The 17,731-nt window shown below is 41.0% G+C and overlaps 1 protein-coding gene across 11 annotated transcripts in view; it reads right to left on the bottom strand.

Moving 5' to 3' along the window:
• sd (TEA domain transcription factor 1 homolog scalloped) overlaps positions 1-17,731 on the bottom strand; it is a 198,314-nt gene that overhangs the window by 29,171 nt on the left and 151,412 nt on the right. For all 11 annotated transcript variants that reach the window (XM_012373732.2, XM_012373730.2, XM_012373731.2 and 8 more), the window contains 2 exons: positions 11,146-11,270; positions 8,394-8,532 (listed from right to left, as the gene is read on the bottom strand). In XM_012373732.2, the coding sequence (XP_012229155.1) occupies positions 8,394-8,532; positions 11,146-11,270 (264 nt within the window). The remainder of the gene's footprint in view (positions 1-8,393; positions 8,533-11,145; positions 11,271-17,731) is intronic.

Genomic DNA, 17,731 nt, shown 5'->3' with positions numbered 1-17,731 from the left:
TTAATTATTTCAATTATTTTAAAACTTTGGCAAAATTTTCAATAAATTTAGTATTTTGACGGATAGAAATTTTATGCATCTAGAAAATAAAAACTACTAATGCAAAAAATCAGATAAATGTAGCTAAAATACAATAGAAAATACTCTATAAAAATTGCACGTGTGTAATACTTTGTAGCAAATGCCTTTCTTTTCCTTTTCTAAAATGATTGATAAAATTACGTTAATTTCTAAAAGAGATATTATTATATCAATATGCACTAATCAATACGCATTTATTTCTAGATGTTCCGTGATTATTTTTATGATACTCGGAAATACTGATCGTTGGAAAAAGATTGAGAAACATTGCGCTACACCCGATGCTACATCCGATATATCCGATGCGTCTTGGATAGAGAAAGTTTGATCTCTCGACGACTCGTCTTACTCGTCGTCGCCGGAGCGAAGTCCCCCTTGCGGAGGAGAGTCCGCAGTGTCGTGTCAATGCCCATAATTTCACGCTCCGACGGCCGCTCGGTATCGGATTATTGGATCGGATATCGAGAAGGAAGGAAGAAGCTCCGGCAATCGGTGCCGTCACGGCTGCGAAAGGAGCAAAGTGGATGTCCTTACGAGGAAGAAGCCCTCCTGAGGGACCGAGCCGGCCGTGGCGGCCGCTTCGGGAAGCATGAAAGAGCGTCGAAATTGCGCTTCCGTATCTCGTTAACGCGCTCCGAGACTCGCCACGCGAAATTATCTGTTCCACGCTTTTTATTTCGTAACCAACACCGATTCCGACAGTGTTGAAAAATTGGCCATTTCTTTTTAACCATTCTTTTAAATAAATGTTAGAATAAAGGTAAATGCAATTATACTTTTTATCGTTGTTGATCGCATTAATTCTGCTATCATCATTGCTTTATATGAACCTTGAAAATTGCAATTCCTTAGTTTGTCTAGATATAAAATAAATCCTGCTTTAGTCTTGAAATTTATTTGCACTACTGCAGAGACGTTTCTTAATTAATAATCTATAAATTTTATTTTAATTCTTATATATAACATTTGATTCTCACCACAAACCAATTTTTCACCAGTTATGTTACACAGAATGTTAAGTATTAAGGCCAAGTGCGATTTTATTTTGTTTAACATAATGCGATAATTACTCTTAATTGAGCGTCGCTTTCATTAGATCCTGGGATTTTAGTTAATAAAATTTCATAGCCGCTTCCCATATCAATTTATGAACGAAATATTCGATATATGTAATATCAAATAATCGATGAATGTAATAAATAAATGTTTGAAAGCGCTTTTTAATTTAACTACGCTCGATGATTTCGAAGTTCGATAATTTGAAAATAGGCAAATGAATATTTTATATATACATATTATTATATTTTAATATGATACTTAGCATGCACTTCACTCTGCGCGCATTATTCTTCTTTAAATAAACTTATTCAGCTAATTTCAAATGGATTTTGTGTTTTAACAGAATTTCACTCCCAGGCCAAGAAATTACCAAGAAATTAAGAAAATTTGCAACTAGTTAGTCTTCTAGGAAATTTTCGCTGAGAAATAATTGCAACTCTGTATTCATCAAGAAATCTATAACGAAGGAAAACTGATGTATTCCGTGAACCTCGAAATTTATCGAGCTTGGAGTCGCCGCGGTGACGAAAGGCGACGGTTCCAGAATTGCCGGGGAAAGCGTCGGAGACGCCTGAGACACCCTCCTTCCGCCGGTCAATAACTGGACACTGCTTCCTCCTCCACCCTCTACATTCACCCCAGTGGCCTGTGTGAACTCACACCACCTTCCGCGATACTTTCACTATACCTTTTTCAACACTCGCACCGATATATGGGATCCTATCATACCGCAGAAAGATTGTAGCGTACCGACAACTGGGAATACTCTCGTAAATGTGTTCCGTTTCTTTTTTCTTTTTCAGAAATCTACGAGTTGGCGCAAAAAATATCTAAACACCAAGATTTGCAGCATTACCCGCTTATTAAATCCTTACAGAGTCAAGTTTTGAGAAAAACAAACAAAAACATATATTGAATTTATTACTATTCAGGTAAAAAAGATCTTTTTTATCATTTAACACGGTGCGAAAAATATAGATCAAGTATCAACAGTTTGAATAATAAAATTTATTTATCAGAATTCGATCTACTCACGAGTATCGATAATTTGAAGATCATTCTTTTTCACAAGGTTTCACACTAAACTATTAACGTAACAGCACTGTTGCTCTTGTAAACTGATTAGCTTCAATATTTTACTTTAAAGGATCAAAGCGAAGAAGCACTTGACTACGTTAGAGATATTATGACTGGTTTAATCTCCTCGTTACTCGCGGTGATGCACTCTGCACACAACAGTAAGCCTTACCTAATCTCCAGAAGCTTTTAGAAGCGAAACTATCTAAATATGTTCCCGAAATACGGCTTTGCCTAAACTGTTTTCGAATAGATCGAGTGTGTCGCACAAAGTGACTCGGGGGCAGATGAGAAAAAGTGCATTAAAACGGGGAAAATAATGCGCTAAAAAGAGCGTGGTCCACGAAGAAATCATATCGGTACAATAGCAAATTGATGACGCAATCGCGTTTTACGATCGGGATTTACGATGTCCACCATGGCGCGGTTGCACGACGCGATTTCTTGGTTGCGACGACGTCCGACTCGATGACCCATAAACCAGGATACGACGGGGCACGTACCGACGTTACCCACGGCTTGGCCCCATAAGGCTCGGAGCGCGAGAATACGTGCTCACGAGAGTGCTATCTCCGTAACGGACGTTTCTACGTGTTATTAGCGATCAGATAAATGCCGAGGCGTACCGTTGTATCCTCGCACGTTCCCGCATCATGATCCGCAGGATGCCTCCTGTATTTCGTATTAGATTCGCGCACGCGGGAAATAATCCACGGATAAGGCGCACGTAATGCGCCAAGACCCCGAAATTGATATTGTCAAATCATATTTGACGCATTCGTAATGCTTATTTCGAAGTGAAAACAATGGCGTTTGCGCAATAAATTGCGGAAAACATTTTAACGAATGAAAATTGACTCTACATTAGCTCGAATTCGTCGAGAGATTTGTCTCGACATTATTTTTCGAACGCGGAACACTTTGTACATTACTTTGCAGTAAATTACAGACATCCGCTCGTCGATTAATTTGCTACGGATGTCGCTTCGATTCATATCGACAAGAAAGATTGACCAGATTTATCGCGCGGATCACTTAAGTGGCTGCAGGTAAAGACCAGATGGATTTGCATGCAGCCGATTTATCCGTTTAAATACGTCCCGAAGCGATGCAGACTCACAACTTCAGCTCAAGCGGCACGCTACCTGTTCGTTCTCATTCAGTCGCTCGCACGTTCGTCCCGTTCTTCCTTGAGGGTATCGACGCAACGCTCCTCAAAAGATATTTTTAAAATCGGCAAGCTCGGAAAAAATAACTTGCAAACGTCGCTGGTTTCCTTTCACTACATTTGATTTGGCTCCTGTAACTTCTCCTCGGTTTTACGCGCAGACATTCGCATAAAGAAGAAGATAAGCGATATTTCGATATCGCGATATTAAAATATAACTTTAAATGTAGATCAGTGCTTGAATTCTGAACACTTAAAACATTTTTAACATTGAATGAAAATGTAATTTATCAATGGAGAGACCGAGCGAATTAAATTTTTCTTCCAGTATTCATTAATCCGTACATTTTCGACAGATCTCGATTAGCGTAAAAACTATGTATGTATTATGGAAGGAGATTGCGTTGATATCGAGGGAGTTTTTCCCGGTGGGTTCGATAGATCGGAAAATCTATTCAAAAGCCTCTCGTAAGCGCTCGCAGGCAGCGTATCTCGACGGTCGTGTAATATTACTTGGTAAACGCCAGCGGGCGGGCGGACGCGGAAAACGAGCGGGAGAGCAAGCAGGCGGAGGGACGATGGGCGAGGAAATTTGCAAGAAACTATATTTACGGAGTTCGTTCCGGAACATTGACCCACGGGAGAGAGAAGTTACACCGGTGGCTGCCACCGGGAGGTGTTCCGGGAGACCGCAGCAGCAACGGCGGCAGTTTTTCTTTTCTGGTGTATAAGCAAGAACCTAAACGCTCTTCTAAGCGTTCTCGCTCCTTGTTCCATACTCCGACGAACGGATGGAGCCGTGTGCGCGCGCGATACTTTTATTTCTGCCGGTTTATTGGATGCCGTGGACGTAAGGACGAAGGACCTAGTCTTTCGTGGGAAGAGACGGTGCGGTTTCTTTCCGCTTGGACGAAGGAGCGGACAGCGAAGAGAAAGAAAGAGGAAAGAGAGAGAGAGAGAGAGAGAGAGAGAGGGCTTCTTTCTACCTTAGCGAAACGACCACAAAGAATATCGAGCCCCCTCCTACCTTCCTACCGTCCCGGTTCTGCAACTCCAACACACAGGAAGTCCACTTTGACATTGTTCGTAGACTATCGACTGCGTTCGCAAAAAGTCGCCGCATTCACTGGCAAGCGGAGCGCGAGAGATTTTCGAAAAAGACCGGCACCGGTACATGTATCACGGCGATCTCGTAAGTAATGTCCGATTCTTTTGCGGAGTACGATAGGTTTATGAGACGGAACGGATAAAATTCGGTTTCTCGGCCAGTTCTTCAGATGTTAACGCGATGTTCTCGTATCGAGCAATTAATAGAATCTCGTTCAAGTTTTACGGAACGGCCTGAATGTAGCTGGGTAATTTTAGCAGCTAGTAATTTTACTTTATAATTTTCAGATTTTGATTTTTTAAACCGTGACTAATTATCCTCTCGTGCGTTGAATTTTTGCGATAAACTCCCTGAATATTTTGTATAGAAGTATCGGTTTTATTATTTTTCTAATTTCTCGAGGCATAATATACATAATGTGGTTTACTAATAACATTATATTCCTGACTAACAATATTCATTCTCGACTAACGATCACATTAATTTCCGTGATATAATCTTAATTCGGTAATCTCTAAATTTTTTTAATCATTTTATAATCAAAAAATAAATCCATTATCACACACTCATTTTGTCTTTTGCTTCTTTTCCGGAGAAATGCGCATTTGATTCGCCCCTCGCGACAGTCTTAACATGAAACTGTTTTCATTACATTATTCTCGATAACGACGGTGAGTGGCGCGATAAGATTTCGGTTCAGTTGGATTCTCCTTCCATCGCGTCGGGAACGAGAGGCGATCGTTTCTCCGCGGTGAAATCTCGGCGTGGGCGTCGGCGCTTAGAGGTAAGGATAAGAGAAAGAGGGCCAGGAAGAAGAAACCCGAAGGCGAGAGGATACGGGGGATGGGAAAGGTGCGGAAGGGAGAGATCGAAAGAGGTAAATTGCCCCGAGATATTTAATCCCGCGGAAAGGCCGAGGGATCTCTCCTTTATTGGCTCGGCGAGTGAGCAACGACGAGCGAGATAAGTTTCCCGTCGGATCGATGGCCAATCGCGTTAAGCGATTTTCGCGCCTCGTTATCCTTTGTTTCCATCCGGTGGACGGTCGACTGCATCGCGTCGACGACGGCGGTGTCGACGACGACGCTCCTTCGTCTTTCGTGACGTCGAAGGATCGATCTTATATTGCGTCGCGCGCGTTTCCTCCTCTCTTTTTCTCTCTCTCTCTCTCTCTCTCTCTCTCTCTCTCTCTCTCTTTCTACACGAAGAATCGCCGACTTTCGCATTCCTCAATGCCAGGGGGAAATTACCGAGGGGTAAACTGTGTCCCGAAGAGAGCGACTTCGCCGCCCGACTTTGCGATAGCGACGACGAGATAGCGTGCGAGAGCGATTTTCAATTGAGATCGCGCAACTTTGTACTCCGGAAATCGCACGTCTCTCTTGGGATATTACGAATTAATTAAATGTTTAACAGACCGAAAAAATCTCGGAGATAGAATTTAGAAGGATGTATTTTTTACGTATGTATAAATCTATGCAAAAAAAGATTATATTTGAATTATATTACGAAATGTAGCAAAGATACTTCCTTTAAATAAATCTATATTCGAAATGTTTAAAAATTAATTAAATCTTTAATTAATATTCTCTTTAAATTTATCTAATTGAAACATTATTTGAACAGTTTAATTTAATCATGTATCAAATCAATTTATCGACACTATATAATTTTTAATATTAATTGTTATTAAATATTTGTAAACACTCCGTAATTGTCGTTCTGCTGAAACTTTCAAAGAAAAAAAATTTATATAAATTTTACTTTTACATCTTGTATTTCCTCTTATTTTCAAATATCATTATAAAAATATGATAAGCCAAAATTCAATAAGTGCTATCATTGGTGCTATCATCACGTGACTATTATAAACTTTTTGCAATCATAATTCTCTTACGATTCGTGCAAAGTGAGGACAAAGTGAGAATAAGGATAGCAGCGAGACAACGTCGAAGCGACATCATTGTCGTTGTCGACGTCGTCGCTGTTGCTGTTTTCATCACCAGCACCGTCGACACGGAGGAGCCCGAATTAAGCTCTATTTTCATAGAGCGCGCGCGCCACGATTGAATTGCCACCCGCTTGGCTTTTCGCGCCAAGTGCTTTCGGAAATTAAGCGACATTGTGCGTTAACGAATGGGATTCACACGGCCTACGTCCTCCTGCCGAACAGCCTGGAAAATTCGTCCATCAAGACGCAAGAATAGAAGAAAAGTAGCAATGTTCGCCATCTGCAGTTGCAACTCCGCGAAGGACTGGAGTCAATTTCAGGGTTCATTTACAGTCTTTTCGGGAATAATGGCAACTTCGGCATAAATTATTCACGTCTACCAAATTATCATAAAATTAACAATTCTTTCAGATAATCATTTCTGAACTACAGAACTACGGAACAAATAGACAGCTCCCCTATTTTCGTTCTGGTTGAAAAATTACTTTATAAACTTGAATAAATCTAATTATAAAAATTTTTTAAATACATTCTACTTCTAATTTTCCTTCATAAAATTATATATTAGCTAATATAAATTAAAAAAAAGAATATTATCGTTTTTATGAGTGAACCGGACACATAATTAATACATAAACAATATAAATTATTTCCATCAAATGTAACGTTTGGAAATTTAATTTGCAAGCGATACACTTCTTGCTTGTCATTGCTTTTTATCGAATTGAATTACAATGTAAACAAATTCGTAATTCATCGTTCGTCCTACATCGCGCACGACGTCGCCACCAATTCATCCCGCTGACGATTTATTGCCGTTTTCCGCGAAAGAGAGACGAAAATGTACGGCGAATTCATCGAGTAAGAAAGGAAAATTAATACAAAAGACGCGCAAAGAGGGCACAAAGTAGGGGTTCGTGCCGGGGCCGGAGGAGCGAATATCCTCCTCCGAAGACAAGGCGTTATTGCCCCGGTGGCGAGTTCATGGCGGTTAATGGTAGTGGTGGTTTACGGCGGTGGCCACGGCGGTACCGCTGGTCTCGTACCAGGCAATATCTGGTCAGTCACGTAGACTGACCTCAGCACCGGAGCAATAACGACGCCCGTCTGGACGTTTCTCCGCCGCCGTCGTCGCGTACGTGGAGGGCGAGCGGAGGAAGTTGCTATCGGCGATGGACGCATGGCGAACAGCGTTTTTCCCTCAGGCTTTCTTTTAGGTGGTCTTAGGTGTACCTCATCTCGACGAAACGCGAACAGACGGATGAACAAACAGACGAGCGATATGTATGACTGTTTCGCTGAGCAAAATTAGCCGCGCGAGAACGCGAATATAATTAACTCAATCATTCGCGAGAATAGACAAAACTATATCAATTATTATAATTGATTGTTATACCATAAAATCGCGAACATTGCAAGAAGTCACTTTCGAAACAGTAGATATTAAAAAGAAGTTTTCCTTTCTATTAACTCTATAAAATTTGAAAAAGTCAAGAGATGCCTATTATTTCTTTTTTAAAAAAGAAATAATAGGCATCATTCTTACTTGTTATTTTAATAAGAAAAGGCAAAAGCTAGCATTTTACAATAAAAGAATAACGTTGTATAGAGATAAATATTCTATCTTAAGAAAACTAAATTACAATATCCGTCAATAGTTGGAAATGATATCATATATTCTATTGTACAGCCTAACTTCAACAGCTGACAATACGTAAGTATGCAAATTGATGTACTGTATGTGTATTATTATCTCGTATTACGAGCGTACTATTTAATTTTCACCAGCTATTTCATTGAACTACGTTTGTCTTTTATAATGTATAAAGCTAGTATGACTTCATTGCATGCACGCAATATGAGAGTCTATAAAATCTTCAAGTCGTAATAAAAGGGTATTTTTATACGATAGACAGGGGAATGATAGACCAGGAAATTGTGAGACTCACCGTACATCTTCCCTTCGTCGGAAAGGATGATTTTGCGTCGACCGCATGGCGGATATATGGTAAGAGCTTCCTGGAAGCTCTGTTCGATATCCGGCGACCACACACCCTCCGCGTCCGCTGCCGACAGGTCCTTCTCGTCCTGCAAAATACGATCATCTAATTTAGCATAGAGGAAGGGCAAACTGCAATTACAGCACATCACTCATGGTCATGTCTTCTTAATCGTTAATGAGGCTTTAATGGCGACCGAAAAAGATAATGCACATTTTGCAATATCGCTGGAATTATAATAAATGATATGGATAAAATTTAAGAATAATATTCTTCGTGCATGACGTACTGGTTTTAAATTAATACTGAAGTATTGTTTCTATTCGGCCAATTTAAAAAATAATTATTGATCGCAAAGTGATGAATTAACTCCGTCAAGATAAAATTCACAGAGCGACTTAAGTCGCGACTTCATTTTTTGAACAATTGAATCAATAAGTAATTATGATTACCAAACTATTTTTTTTTATTATAAAAATTTTACGAGATATTAACATGACAAAAATCAATTATTTTCTCAAAATTAAAGAAAAATAAAAATTTTAATACTTAACAAGTTTCATCATTTATTCAATTCTACAAAAAAATATCTCAAAAACCTGTGTTCAACTTGTCGACTGCATTAGATTCGAGTTCTGATCAGTTCCCGATCAAGATGCTCTCAGTTTCGCGGTCAACAATTCCGTTACGCTTTCCGCGAAAACATTCATCATGTTCGTCATGATTGCGTTTCGTGGTGGTGGAGTGTCTTTGCTGCGATGTACTTCGGCGACCTAGGCACGTTCGACACGAGAAAAGTTCATTTATCTCCGATTCCACCGCTGACCGCGCTCACGCGATTTATCTGCCGCGTCGATCGCGAACGTGGCCGGACCTGAGAGACCTTCTTCCCTCTGAAACAAAGGCTCTTCAAGCCCTGAAGCCACGCCTGGAACGTAGCCGAGTGAGTGAAGTTCTCGATTTTCTCTCTCAGCAAATCAAGGGAGTCTCGTGCGCGCGTTTTTCCTTTCATTTTTCTTTCGCGCGTTCGTCGTGTCGTGCTCTGTACAGCATGCAGGGAGTCTTCTAGTTCGGCCTAGTGAAGAAGAACAACGTTGCGCGAATATGTGATACACGGAAACACCTACTAGTGCAAGGTACTCGTTGGAACTGGAATTTCAACGAATCGAAAACCTCCGTGCCGCACGAAGAGTCGAGAAACAGACGATTATCCTGGGCCGTTTAGATACCGAGAAGTGTGGAAAGGGTGCGAGGAAAGAGGCTTGTGTCCCTTCCAAGAACCCTAGTCACGTTCGCTACGTTCGATATAATATCGTCGAGCACGCAATCTAGAACGGGAGACTCTCCAGATGGTACAAAAAAATTCTCGATTTGATCTCGACCGCTTTGATCGGGGGCTGCGAGTAGATCAACGATAAACGCTACTGCGAAACGGTACTTCGTTCATCTGAATTTTTAAATTATTGCAGCAATTTATCGAAGACATTGAGAAAGAATAATTATAATCAATTTTATTCATTTCAGCATAAATGAATAATACACGAGTAATTAACTGCTATGATTGATTAATAAATAAATAAATAATAACATTTTATTTTTTAGTTAATCTAAAAATTAAAGTTTAATGTTATCAAAAGCCATAAAAGGATAAAATATCCATAAAAATGTCTCAAAAGTCCATTAGATTTTTTGGCGTTCTCCAATAGTTTCAATTACGTAACAATGAGCGGGATAATTTAATGTAAAAACTATAGTAACACAGAAATACAAATACTATATTTTACTTTGACTAGGCAAGATAAATGACCATTCAGAAACACGAGATTTAACAAAGTGACGTTACCGAGTCCACGACATCCGGCCAGGTGTTCAGAAACGGATGCTAGCGTATCCAACGGCACTCACTCGCCTCCAGCATCCGCGGTCAGTAAACTAACGACTTTGTTAAAGACGCAATATTTATTTGTATGTTTCTTTTGCGCGCGAGAGATGAATCTTTCCGGTTGGCAAGAAACAACCTAGGTTTTGCGAGCCTGGTTGATTACGCGAAGACTACGCTTATGAGCGCGCGGAATTAGATAAGAACGAGATGCCGAGATTAATCAGAAATGTTTATACCACAACTGACAAATGGAGTGTGTGTGTATCTCGGAAATGATGATTTTAATAACCGACTAACCATTTATTTAAGATACATTTCGCCGGAGATATGGAGCACGATTGTGTTCGCTCATAATGGCGCGAAATGAGATTAATAATTAAATTAAGTTAAAATTTCTTAAGACGTTTGAGAGAATTAGAATTAATTAGAGTAAACTTTAAAAATTAAATACACATTAAGAAATTGTAGAATTAAATTATACAAAATGAAATAATAAGAATTTTGCTATATTAAGATTCATTCATAGATTCTTTTGCGCCACATGACATATAATGAAAAATCTGATCAAAAATTTTGAACCAAAAATCTCAAATAACTTTAAATAGTCGCGCGAAACGACGCCGTAATTGACGGAGTAACGATAAATGCTTCTACTATAAAAGTTTAACTGCTGTGAAATTTTTTGTGAGAGATAAACAAGTCGAAAAAAACTCGTCTCTTCAAGTTCAGGTCGGCGAGTTAATTGAAATATAAAAGGTACCACTACAAACTCGCAACCGGCGTAGTTGTCCTTAATTGGTGACGGTATGGTCGACTTACATCGCTAATTTCGCCAACGTCGAGGTTCTTCGTATCCGAGCCGGAGCCGTTGGCATCGGGCGGCGGCCCGGAACTCGCGGGGGTCCACGGCGCGGAAATGGTGTCGGCTGCAGCCACCGCACTGCCTGCAACAAACAAAAAAAACGACGATGGTTTATTAATTTTTCTTCAGAAAAATCCCAAGTCTTAAATCGCACCCACGCTCCAGATTCGAGATGAATGTATGCAAATGACCTGCATTTATCTTACGAAGCAAAAAGTGATAAACATAAATTAGTTTTGCTTGAAAGTTATGTTTACAGTGTGCACCAAGAGAGTAGCAAATGAAAATTATTTGCTCTTGAGTAAAATAAAGAGAGTAATATATGAAGAAAAAGTTAAATTATCCCGATAACTTCTGCTAAACTTCTCGACAGCAAAAAGCATTTCAAAGTGATAATCTTGGTAACAGTAATAATAATTGTAATAATTAGATACAAATTAGTTAGCAATAGTATCAATCGTGATAAAAAAAGAGTTATAGAGTCTTCCAATCGCTCACTCCTTCGAAACCATTACGGTATTTCCGCAACACCCTGCACTCGCAATTTCACATGCGTTATTTTTAGCGATGTCCGCTACAGAATAACAAAATTAATTCCACTAGCCACTCATGCGGCGAGCTGCTTTTCGATAATGGAATATTATCCTATCGGATTAGTTACGGAGAATAGAAGGCAAGCGGCATACGCACGGGGCACGGAGAGGGAACCGGCGGAAAAATCAGCACGTGAAAAATCGCGTCCGGGACGGGGGGGCGACGGGGGGATGGAAGCAGCACTCCGTCGTCGCTCTACGCTCATCGGAGCAACAAGTGTTCGCTGATATCGCGTATCAGTGCCACGGTGACGAGTGGGGATAGCTCGTAGGCGGTACACTCCGCCTACCGGGGGTGGAGTGTGTATGTTAAGCCCCCGGAAAAGACCCCTACCCCTCCAACTGGGTTCGTATCGCCGGTGGTGGTGCAAATCCCGATCCGTGGCAACAACCACCCCCGAAAGCCGAGCGTGCCCCCCTCCGTCGTCGACCCCTTTCTCATCCTGCTCTCCTCTCCCTCGCCAACCCCGTGGTATTCGTCGCGATGACGAAATTCATCGGGGAATCATTCACCGAGGCTTACGCGCATGTGCCGGCCATTCCACGGTTCATGGAAAATCAAGATGAGACGGATAATTGTTAATTATACGCAGATATTCGTGTTACGCGTTCCACTTTATGCATTTCAGCGAAAGAGCGAAGAGGAGAAAGAGAAGTGGGAGCTGTTGGGTTTAGTGGGCCACCCGGGTGAGTTGGAGCATTGCTAATTATTGAGCAACCTTTTGCAAAGAGCTTTCAGTCGGTCAATTATGAACAGAGACTATTGTGTCGAACTTTTTAATTAGAAATCTCAATATTTAATAAGATGTTTCTTTGTATCTATGAATTTATTTTGCAAGCATTTATAAAAAATAAATGCGATAACGAACAATATTTCTTATAAATTTAAAACGATAAAGTTTCACGGCAACTGAAACGTTAAAGTGAAGTATGAGTGGAACTAAAGGAGATATGTGAGATTCTTGCAAGAATTGTTCTTTTATTTTTTCACTCTAAACCTACAAACATTTCATTTTAACAACTTTTGTCTTTTTTCTCTTTCATTTCAATATTCGCTGCCTCTTCTCTTTTAAAAAATATACAATTTCTCATGACACGTTCCTTCGACATATTGTCTCTAAATGTCCATCGTTTTCTTCCAGCTAGAATCTAGCTTCGACCCGTGGGATATAAAAGTTGACCCGGCGTTGCATTCGCGACATCCCATATAAAGATACGTAAGTTAATTCGCGGCACATGTTCCGTGTAGAAGCGGACAAGAGCGACCCGCAATCATCCGGCGGGTGGTCACGGCTAATGGTGAACATACTCGCGATGCTAAGCGCAAGTGCAATATGCAGCTTGAAAATGAGCGGTGGCTTAATAGAGACGCTAGATGCGGTCGAGTATTCGCACATGTTACGTATGCTAGCGCGCGCACGAGAAACGTTTGTGTTGGGTCGAGCGCGCGATGCCCGAGAACGGCAGAAGATATAGATCATAGCGAATGACGTATGGTTACATCCGGAGTTCTCGCAAACGTTGGATGGGCGGGAGGGAAGGGGGGGGGTGGTGGTGGTAAGTAGAGGTTACCGGAAGGATGGAAATGTTCGGATGAAGGATAGGATATGACCAGACTGACCGTGATAGGGTACAGGAACTTCGAGAGGGTGCCGCCTCTCGACGGGCGAAACCTCGGAATGTCCTGGCTACTACTACGATCGCGACATACACGTCCTTCTCTATTATCCGCGCCGCTTGGTGCCAGATATTACGGCGCTAGATTTCCCGGTCCCTTGTTGAGTAATGATCGAGTCGCGGCAAATTTTCAGGCCGCAAAGAGGGACAGCGAGCGTGCGCATCGGTCGAATAGGCCGAATTCAGCGAATGCTCAGGCTTCTCCTCGGAGTCGCAATTAACGTGATGTTTAATTGATCTTGTAATAGTCATGTATGATCTCGTGAAGCAATATCGATTTTATCTAGCTCGAAAAATAAAATTTACTTCCAAACTTTCTGTTTGAAAAGTTTAGCGATACAGAATTTTTTAATTGAATTGCTTTATCACATTACATTAATATTTGTGCAGAGTGTCTGAGACGTCCTTTTAAAATGAGGGGAAGTGGTTTCAAAAATCTCGAAAATTTTGGCAAGTAAATCGGATACACTTTATCGAATGGTGATATTTTCAATTTCCACTTCCGACCGAAAATAGACTATCTAGACCGGAAATTGAAAATATCACTATTCGATAAAGCGTATCCAATTTATTTATCAAAATTTTCGAGGTTTTTGATAAAACTATTTGCTTTCACTTTAAAAGGGATGTACAGGTGGTCTCAGACCATCCTATATATATTATGTTTTGTTAACTTTATTCTACTAAAGATAAGTATAATAGCGACGTAGAACGCTCAACGCACAGAGATTGTGACAATGCGACGAATGAAGAAACTTTTGAGAGACAAAGGTGGACGTTTCAGAATGCCGTGAACATTCGCGAGAATGAAATCGCCACATCTATCTTTCAACGCGCTTTTGCAAATTTAGTTTCAGAGACTTTTCGAAATTAGACTCTCGTAATTTTCATTAAATTGATAATTATATTTCCAAGGACCTTTTGTCGCTTATGTACTTTTAATAAGCAGAATAGTATAAAAAAACTCTTGAAAATACAAAAAAAAAAATATTGTGGAATACGCGAGCAGAAGAATGCGGCAGCAAAATGTGAATGACTTGTAAAATTGTTCCGATCCGTGCGGCTTAGTAAAAAATAGTCAAAGTCACGCAAGCTTTGTGGGATCAATAAAAACGATCATCCCAAACTTCAAATAGTCTTCTCGGTAAATTTGTTATCGGGACATCGCATCGGGGATGGCCGGAAAATGCCCTCGTTTGTTCCATCCTTGAGCCATATACAAACGCATGTATCAGTTGCACGGTTCTCTACGGAGGTAGTAAATACTGTATTTGTGGACGATGGTGGTGGTGGTGGTGGCACTGGCTAAGCTGTAAATTTGGCGTATAACCATTCGGGGGGTGGCCCTGGTCGAGTAGGCCAGGTCTGTTCTCTATCTATCTCTCTCTCTCTCTCTCTCTCTCTCTCTCTCTCTCTCTCTCTCTCTCTCTCTTCCTCGTCCCGCTTTTCGGAGGTGGTCGGCGTGGGGGAAGGCGGCAGACAGAGGGATGAGACAGGAGACGGGGGAGTCGTAGAAGCATTCATAGCAGGGACCAGAGGGTGGCTTCGGTGGAATGCGTCCCGTTTAATATCGCGGAACATTATATATCGCCTCTCTTGTCCCTACGTTGCCCGTGCTGAGCGCGGTATAACGCGTGCAAACACACTCTCGCCACTGCATACACGTATACGCGACGACGACACGTAGCGGCGTATACGCGCCGCGGCGTGTCCGATAACGCGCACACGCGGACTCTTCGAGACCTTTTCATAACGTCGGCGAATCTTCCGCAAGGCGTTGATAGAGTTATTTTTCACCAACCGCATGAAAATGGAACTTTGATTCAGTCTGCTGGTTATTCGGCGTTTGGCTTAATCCTTTTTAATCCCGTCAAGTGCATTTTGTGAGTTTAAAGAGACGCGGCAACACTGACTCAGCATTGTAGGAAAATGAGCGAGAGTTGTACGATGCGCAATTTCAAAAGCAGAATTAAAACAGAAATTGTATTTTCCGAGAAATGATCGAATGCTTGACATTTAACTACTTATTTTCTTCAAATTAATAAAGATTCAGAAATCGCGTGCGCTCGAAATTAATTGAAAAATTTTCCTTATCTATTCACACCCTCGAAAATATATTTGTAAAAATTTTTTAATTTTTAATCGCTTTTAACGAACAAAGAATAATAGATTCACATTTTTCCACTGAAACGAAAAATTTTAGATAACTTGAATTTATGAAGAAAAAGAAGATCCATCTGCGAGATACGCTGCACACTTTTCAAATTCAAACATTAGCAAATGACAAACATTAGCAAATGACAAGATTGCAAAATTGTCATCGGATATTGGATATACGATGTCGTATTACGATAAACTTGTAAGCACTTTTATATCGTCGTAACGAGATCTATTTTTCGCGCAAAACAGCTATGCGGAAAGGAAAATTTCCGAGAAAAATTAATTATCATCTCGATGCTGGTCGCGAGTTACCGTGCCGTAAAATTTATTAAGAGACGACGCTCGTGCAGTCCGCGCGCTGCACATCGCCTTTTATACGATCCATTAAGAATTCTAATCGGTTCTGGCACGAGCCACGTCTCGATATTATCGAACGATTATACGCGCGCTGCCCCGGCAAAGTAAAAGGTTCGTGAGAGCCCGTGCTCCGCGATATAGTCAACTTTATAAATCGACCGCGACGAATCGGGCTTAATCGCCGCGCCCGTTAGAGCGGTTTAGATAAAATATCGTGCTAAGCAGCGTAAAGGCACGAGCCACTGAAACGACGATTACGCGGAAATTATTGCACCGTATTAATGCATTCATGATTTTAATGCAAAGTGGCACAGCGGATGTAAAATTGTGAAAATAAAGAGAACAAGAGGGGAAAATTGAATGAAAAGAAAATGTAATGTGCAATCCAAACTGCATAGAATTTCAAACTTTGGAAAACACACTTTCCGTTCATATCAATTGGTGTTCATTATATTACGTTCTTATTTTAAAAATGTGAATACTTTTAGATAAAAACTGAATCTGTTTTTATATAACATTTTAATTGAGAATCATAAGGTTTATAAAGGAGATTATATATGCTGCCTATTTTTATTTTGTATTTACTGGTTAATAAAAGTTGAAATAATTTTATCGATAATAAAATGACAAGTTTCCATCTTAAGCTGTACAATTTCTTTGTCATCAACTGAACGATGAAAAACACGTCTCGCAGCCACAGGTGCGTTTACTCGAGACGCGCGCGAGTGATTAATCTCCGCTTGGTTCAATAAAAAACAGTGCGGTCTATTCGCTCACATCATGTTTTCTAGATATGTATTCGTCGTGCAAAAGCGCGGAGTTTCGCGTACAGTGAATCATCTCCCCCGTCCGTGCTCGGAACCGACGCGATTGAAAAGAAAAGCAAAGTACGCAGCGCAACGATACGCAGCGAATGGGGGAACGAAATAAAAGTGGGAAAAAATAATAAACGCACTTGAAGCTTTTCGCGAGAACGTGTGTTAGTGCGATAGTGAGTAGGCAGATGGGGAGGGGGATAGGGGGAGTCATGCAGAAAATATTGGCAGATCCCGGAATGCCGGGAGAGGAAAACAATACAATACGATTCCCTCAAGCAGCGCGCGGCGTTCCTATTTAATTCTTAGCGAACAAAAAAAAAAGAGACGATAACCCGCGCGCGCCAGAGAGTTTTCATTTACCGCGCGTGCAACGAGAAATACATACAACCGATGCGTGTAACCCGAAGAATGGATATTCCGCGGAAACGAGATAACGCGATAGAAATCACACAGACGCGAGCTACTTTCGCGTAACTCTTCAATTAGCAATACGCCGAGTCCCGTCGAGCCTCAATAATATATTTTTACACGATCAATGCGCGCGGCCTACCTTCCCGTCGCGCGCTTTCCGCGTCGTTGATGACGAGTCTGTTACGCGCGGTAAAACATCGCGCGGCGTGAGAGTGTGCATCGTGAATTGAAGCAACGAGTTAAGAGCGAGATTCGCGCTGCACGAAGGCGATTAGTAGAAACCGCGGTAATTACTGGATACGTTCGAGATTAGTTCGTTAGGCTCCGGAAGTAAATTGGAACGAGATAATTCCTTTGGAAGAATTCCCATGGGAGAAAAATCCGCTAAAAATAATGCGGCATTGATTCAATGCGTATCGATTCAAGATTCTTTCAGACAAATATTCAACATCATTATTTCGCGGTTAAATCGGGGTGGACAATTCGACCGATAATTGTCGACGGGCATCGTTTTACATTTTACGAGT

Source organism: Linepithema humile, chromosome 5 (genome assembly GCF_040581485.1).
Source record: "Linepithema humile isolate Giens D197 chromosome 5, Lhum_UNIL_v1.0, whole genome shotgun sequence".
Classification (NCBI taxonomy): Eukaryota; Metazoa; Arthropoda; class Insecta; order Hymenoptera; family Formicidae; genus Linepithema; species Linepithema humile.
Note: the sequence above shows the minus strand (reverse complement) of the source record. Positions and strands in the feature narration are given on the sequence as shown.